Genomic DNA, 7,855 nt, shown 5'->3' on the forward strand with positions numbered 1-7,855 from the left:
TCTAATTTTTCTTTGTATCTTACTCACCAAACAATTATTAGTATATAATATGAAATATCAACATCTATATATCCATAAAATATATTAGGATAATTTAAATGAATTTAATTTTAAAATTCTTTTTTATGATATTAGCATAAAATTAAATATTATTTTAATAAAAAATTAATACAATTTAAATTTTAAAAAGGATAAACCCAAACTTTAAATATAAAACGCAAAACAAACCTAAAGCATGAGTTACGAATATGATATAACAATAATAAAACATAGTCAAAGAGAGATAGGAAATGTGTAGGAATAATGGCATAGAAAGTGGGGAATGCGGAAGATGATTGGTTAATGGTTTGACATCTCCAAGGAATGGGAAAAGGTGGCGGCTTATGAAGGGATGAGGTTAATTTTCATGACGTCATTCCATTTTTGTCTTTAGTTAATTGCCACGTTTCTTCTCTTCCACATTCCCAATGTCTTGGCCTCTTATCCAAGGTTATCCTATTAAGTTACTCGCAAAGATTTAGTAATACCATCCTTATTTGACTTCATTTATATCCCATCTACAATGCTTCAGACCGATCAGATCATTTATTCTTAGTTCCATCGTTTTATTAAAATTAACAATATCTTCATGAATAAAAACAAAATAATATAAGGTTAATTCAGTTAAAAAAAAAATAAACAAAGACTTGGTTGATTAAAGTGTACTAGTTTAGTATGCTAATCTCATTCCAAATGCTTCAACTGTAGGATGCAATAAACAAATATTTTCCCTAAAAACCCACCATTATCCACTATTTTTTTATTTAAGAAATTTAATAAGTGATCTCATACCAAATCTAATAGTTAATCAATCTTTTCTTTTTTTTTACATACTTAATGACATGTCAGCTTATCCAAATCACGCTTCATTAGTAATATGAAAATATGCTCATTTTTTTATATATATAATTAATCAATAAATTAAAAATGACAATGACATTTAATAAATGAAGAAAACAAAAGAATTGGGTTAAGTCAATTCTTGAATAATCTGCCTACACACTTGTGATATAAACATGGATTGCTTGTATTTATTTATTTATTTATTTCCAGTCATTTTTTTAAAAAAAAATTTAATGGGTGATTTTTTTGGTTTATTCATCAACTAATTATATATATATATATAAAACAACCAAGAATCTTGCCTAACTCCAAATCCCTAACCAAAAAATATAGATATAAATTAAGTGGAATCCAGCTATTTTAAAAAGGTACAATTCATCTCGAAACTTATGGCTTGATTGGATTAAGTTAAATATTTTTTTTTAAAGAAAATAAACTTCAGTTGAATAGTAAACCATAATTTGAATTAATAACCACTAAACAACACACATAATAACTTTTACGTGGAAAACTCAACAAATTTACGCGTTTTTTCCCTAATAGACCACGTGCCCCAATAATCTAATCTCTAAATCAGTTTATTTCGTTACGATCTAACTTCAGGAGGAAACGATAACGTATTGTATGGGCTAGGAATTAGCCACCATTAATAATTTATTGAGGAAGAATTGTTGACAAAATCAAAAAATAAAATCCTATTTCTCGGTGCAGATGATTCCTCTACTAAAATTAGCCATTATATATTAAATTAACGAGTAAACTAATCCTGTCTATTAAAAATTTTATCTATTTCTACTATTAAAAATTGATTTAATTAATAGAATAACCAACCAATACTTGTTTTGATGTACAAAAACTAAATTTTAACAGTAAAAATGGATAAACTTTTTAACAAAACAATTAATTTACTCTTTAATCTAATGAATATGATCCACATTAACTAATTTACACATTTTTAAATAAATAGAGGTACAAAAACCTCTAGGCGAAGATTTTCATGGGTTGCATAATTCTTCTAAATGTTATTTTTATATTAATAAATGTTTATAGAAATATTGTATTTGATTTCATGTTATGGTGTTTATAATATTTCAGGAAGCTTGTTGTTGTGATATGAAACATAAATTTTTTATTCAACCGATTCAACCCATTGATCTAGTTCAATTTATTCGACACAGAAGAAGATGAATAAAATAAAGGGGAGGGAATAGATAGATGATGGGTTTAGGAGCATATGCTAAAGAAGAAGAATACTAAGAGTGAGAAAAAGTTGTTTTATGATTATCCACAATTTTATTTTATTTTTTGGAAATTTTGAGATTTATCCTTCAAAGATGCTTTTGTTTGGCTGAATACGAGTTTTTTCTCCTTCATTTTGTTCTAAATGCAAACAATAGGGATTCCATGCTTTGAATCTTATTATTATGTCATCTATGATGAAAGAAAAAACAAAAGTACCTGGGGGTTCAAGCATTCTTGCCCTCAACCTCCATTACTTTCCATGTACCAGGTAACTTGTTCAGCTGAAATTCTAATACCCACATGTCAAAATCACAATTATAATATCATCCCTTGATCCAGTAGCCAATGACCTTTGCTTTTTTCTAAAGCATTCGTGTTCGCTACTTCTATTCGATTCATATTCAAACATGAATATAAGACATGATTTTTACAAATACATAGAAAAAGAAAAAAGGTTTAAAAAGTTGAAAATATTAGTATTTAACACATATTGGTATCCAATAATCATCCCCAAATTCGAATTAATGATATTTTTTAAAAGTTGCCATTATCTGAGCTTGCAGATAGACATGAAGAGAATAGTGGAAAACTTTAAGAAGAGCCAATATGGGAAAGGGAAGGTGTAATACCTCCTTGATTGTTGATAAATACCTTCAAAAGCATCTCTTTACTTGGTTGTGAGAACCTTGACTTTTAATTCACCTGTGAAAATAAGCAATGGGCAATCAAATGTTAATCAGTTCCTTTTCAAAGTTCATCGTGTTATTTGGACTTGAATGTGAGTACCAAATACGGATATGTTCAAGTTTTTCTTATGTATTTCGAAAGTTCTTGAAGGATGTCCCATACCCATATCCAAAAATGTTTCAAATTCGAGTTCAAGAATAGAAGCAATGGAATCAGTAATTTACATCAAGATAGAGATATTTGACTGAGAAAGGGATGATCAAATAAACAGACAAGTTAAGACTAGTCAAAGGCAAATGGATGGCATATAAGAATACGCATCAGCTAACTAAGTTCCAAGTGTAGAAAAAGTCATGAAAATGACCCCTTGTAGTTTTCCACGTGTAGTTCACCTAATCTATAGGCTAGTGGTTAACTCATGCAAATGGCAACACACCAGCTTTTTCCCATATGAAGGCACCCCACCAGATAATGAGTGAAGCCTAACTTGGAACTAAATCCATACTGGTTTACAATTATTCTGACTCTTCATTTTTCTTATCGAAGTATTTGGATCCGATAATTATACTTGGATATAGATATGATGCTTATGGATATGAAGATATGATACTCCAAGGACGCTCTAATATATGATAAAACTTGGAAGAATATATAATATACCAGTATCCAACACCTATCCGTGTCAGAATAACATAATCAAATGCCATCATCTACCGTCTCCAAGTTTTTGTATGGTCATATTTAATATCCATGCCTTGATATACACGGGACATGGATGTCAAAAACAAATATTCCAAAAATATAAGAATATGAACAACATAGTGCTATTTCATTCATAATCCTGTTCACAATTCACTAGTGAAATTTATGTGACATTGGAATTGAGAAGGCAAAGAAAAGTAGAGAAAGAGAAGTTTACTTACTTTGAAATGAAAGGACGTAGGGACAACTAGGTAACTCCGCCATTGATGAAGCTACAAGATGTCAAAGTAGGCTTTAATGAGCATTTAATTTCACTACCAAACTAAAGAGCTGGTGATTATTAGACCAACTTGATAGGCTGCTTGAGATCTTGATTTCAAATCAAATCTCAACATCTGTACTTCTAATCCATCAATTGTCAGCCAGATTTCAATGAATTTCTCCCCATAACAGAAGATGGATTGCTCAGCTCAGCTTATAACATAACATATATGACGTATTAAACAGTATTAAGCTTTGACTATCCCTTGCTGGATGGAAGACCTTTTAAACTAAGACATGCTAGGAGGTCAGTGGCTATAAATAGTATAAGAATGCTTATAGTCAATAAACAACACACTTACAAAATGCAAGTGGGTAAATTAAGATTTTTGAGATCCTGAAGGAACAAAAAGACAAGCTATGTAGCTCAAAAATAAACATGAGTCTTGGATACAGGTATGTTCTTCACCTAAATCTTTACAGGTATTTAGTCATTACCCCCTACCCATGTCCAAATCAGAAACAAATTTCAAACATGGGTACCTCAAAAACGATGAAGAGTCAGAGCAACATAGACCAGAAGTATTACTAGATAAGAATAAATTGGCAATATGAAAGAGGCTCTATTACAGTCAACACAGAACAAAAGTATGAATGGATGAAAATGAATTGGCAATATAAAAGAGGCCGAGTTACAGTTGAGTGAAAATAATCCAGTCAATGGTGTGAGATTATGCATTACAGCTACCATATCATTATGTAAATCCATACATCTATACATGCATGAAAGCATACATAAGAACAAATATAATTTAATTAAACAATCTCAATAACTCTTCATTAAACCAACTACTTACAAGTAGGAATGCAAATGAGCTAAAGGATGTTGGGTTTAATCATTTTCACTTTTTCTTCAATGCAGTGAGTAGTTGAGGGAATAAAAGCAATCTGATTCATAGTATAGGAGACATGAAAAAGCATGGGAGAATACAGACTTCATGAGTTCTGGAGATTATTCAGAATGATTCATAATTCCAAGTTGAAAGTTATGAAATCTTTAATTATATGCTGTGTTGGCTTTCTAAGGAACTCTAATTTCCTCATCTCCAATGCTTTCTGGAGCACTGAGACCTTTCTTTCAAGGGCAAACAAAATGACAGAGAAAACAAGGTTTTATTGCTGGTCTCACGTTACACCCTCAAGCATAAAATATGTGAATTAGTGCCAATAATGTCTTACAGAAATTGTACTACTAGGAGCAGTGTAACCAGCATAACAGAGATGAGCTCACAGCAAAGGAACTGTAAACAATCGAGATACTTGGTTCTCGTGCCTAAAATGCTGCAAAAGTATAGCTATAGATGTCTAGGCAACAATATCCATTTAATCTTTTTACTGAAGCAACAGTTGTGCTAGCCTCCTTACTCTATGCCCATTAGACTAAGTAGCCACACAGTTCCATGTTAGATACACAAAAAAGCATAGTTCATATTAGGCCAAGTAAGATTTTGGATCCAAAAACAGTTTTGAGGAGCAGCACAATAACATCTTACCATCCATAAAAGGATGCCATTTGCATTTCATACAGATGTATAGATGACATTCATCGTGTAACACCCAATTAATATGAAATCAATGCATTTTTCGAATCGGATATTCAGTATTCAAAAAGAATATTCTCAACCACAATATTAGACAGTATTATCAAATAGTTGCAAGGGAATAAGGCATCCGGCATTGTTGTTGCTGATGGAGAATCCCATGCACTGGATAGAATCCAAGGTAATCTCAGTGTTGAAGCCTATAGTCCCATATGCAGAGTAGATATTGTGGCATTTTATGGTACCATGCAAACCTATTGCTCCTGAAAAGAAAAACCTCTTTCTCTGACAACTCTTCTGGTTTCAGGTTGCTTGAGAAAATCTTTCTCCTGATCATGTTTTTTCGATTGAACTCTGATCTGGTTGTTCAACTTTTTATCTAGCAATTGATTATTCTTCAGATCAGCCATTACTCGATCAGCATATTGCTTACCAGAAACCCAATCCTGAAGCATCTGATCTATCTTTGGTTCCGGCAAAAACTGCTTTTCTTTCATCTCCATGTAATATTTGTATGCATCATCCAACCTTCCATTTAAAAACAACCCATGAATCAATACAATATATGAACTACGGTCAGTGCCAACCCCCTTTTCAATCATCTCATTCCACAACTTGAAGACATTATCAAATTGGCACCATCGACTAAACTTTCTTATCAGCATGATATAGGTATCATTGGTTGGTTGACAGCCCAACTTTCTCATTTTCTTCAAGAGCTCAAACGCATCTTCCCCGTTTCTTAGAATACGAAAGAAAGCATGGTAGGTCTGAGTTGTAGGAGAGAGGCCCTTCTGCAACATTTCATCAAATAACTGTCTAGCCTCATCTACCTTCCGTGCTTTACATAGAGGCTTTATGAGTGAATTATAAGTAACAACATTTGGACCAATACCATTCTCTTCCATAACTTTGAGAAGATTGATGACCTCTTTTACATGCCTAGCCTTTGCAAGAGCATGGATCACTGCATTGTAAACCTTCCTATCTGGTTCAATCCTCATTGATTTCATTTGGCTGAAAAGCTTAAGTACCTTGTTAAGATTAGAACCCTTTGAGTAGCAGGACATGATACTAGCATATGACACAACATCATGGCTAACACCTCTCTTGCTCATTTCCCTCCAAACCCTTTCTGCTTCACGTGGACTACGGATGGCATTACACCAGCCATTCAGTATAATATTAAAACTTTTGGTATTAAGTGGGAAGACACCCTTGTTACAAAACATCAGATGCTCAGCATCCTGCACATTTTTGTATCGACAAAGGGCAGATAACAGACTATGGAACTCCTCAATTCCCACATCAAACTTAAACTTTTTATACGCGTAGAATGTATTTATAGCCCTCCCCACATCATGCATAGCACAGTAACGCCTTATCATGATCAATAGAGTCTGTGGAGTCACAAGACAAGGGCCTGCTCGTCCTCCTCTCATTTCATCAATCAACGCCCACGCGGTATCAAACTTCCTCATCTTTGCTAGAATAGAAATCATTGAATGATATTCACGCAATGAAGGAGCATAATCAGGTCGTTTCCCAGCCCATAAAAAGAATGTATAACCCACTTCCCAATCATGTCGAACCCGAGAAAGCACCTCCACCACCATCTCAGAGGAAACCCTTACACCACATTGTTCAAGCTTAATCTTCAATTCAAGATAATTCCTGCCAGTTACACGGATTATGTACATAATTTCCTTTACGTACTCAATAACACCATCGCTTAAACTCAATCTCTTATTGCCCTCAAAATCATCACTATCTTCTCCACCATCATTATCATTATCACTATTTTCATCAAAATTTTCAACCTTTGGTTCTCTTGGGAAATCAGTATTCGAAGTACCAAAAGAAGATAATTGAAATGAGAAGCATAAATTCAAACGCTTGGTGGTAGCTATTGATTTTGTTGTTGTTACAACTGTTTCAAAGATGGGATTTCGATATTGGGTTGGTATTAAATGCATTTCTTTCAAATGGGCACTTGCGAAAAATGAAAAAGCATAAAGCTTTGATCTTGTAAACCTGATTCCCCACATCCCTAGATTGTACAGGAAGTGTTCGAGAAAATGACAGAATAAGTAGAAAAGTGTTGAGCAATAAATTATAAGAGGAGAGCAATATCTTTCTACTTACTGTCTCAACGATTTGACTCTGGGAGTGAAATAACTTTGAATCAAGCTTCTTTGTTTCTTGTAAGTCCGCTACTTTCCTCTCTGCTTTCGGTGCTTTTACAAATTCTCATGCGAGGACTCGGGACAGATAATTTTCCCATCTCCCAAGCAGTTCGCGCCTCTGATTACCGCACGTCGATTAAAACAATCAATCAAAATGGTACTGAATTGATCACGCTTTATAAATTTTCCCATCGCCCAAGCAGTTCGAGCCTCTTTTCTGAAAGACAATTGATCACGCTTTATTATTTATCTCTATGCACTATTTTGCCCACATGATAACCTTTCTCCACCAAG

General features: G+C 33.3%; 1 protein-coding gene across 1 annotated transcript; it reads right to left on the reverse strand.

Moving 5' to 3' along the window:
• Positions 1-5,317: 5,317 nt before the first annotated feature.
• Positions 5,318-7,855, reverse strand: LOC107893165 (pentatricopeptide repeat-containing protein At5g15010, mitochondrial). The gene is made up of 2 exons (XM_016818094.2): positions 7,521-7,855; positions 5,318-7,425 (listed from the first exon to the last, which is right to left on the reverse strand). The coding sequence occupies exon 2, from the start codon at positions 7,421-7,423 to the stop codon at positions 5,630-5,632; it is 1,794 nt and encodes a 597-aa protein (XP_016673583.2). The 5' UTR covers positions 7,424-7,425; positions 7,521-7,855; the 3' UTR covers positions 5,318-5,629.

Source organism: Gossypium hirsutum, chromosome A13 (assembly GCF_007990345.1).
Source record: "Gossypium hirsutum isolate 1008001.06 chromosome A13, Gossypium_hirsutum_v2.1, whole genome shotgun sequence".
NCBI lineage: Eukaryota > Viridiplantae > Streptophyta > Magnoliopsida > Malvales > Malvaceae > Gossypium > Gossypium hirsutum.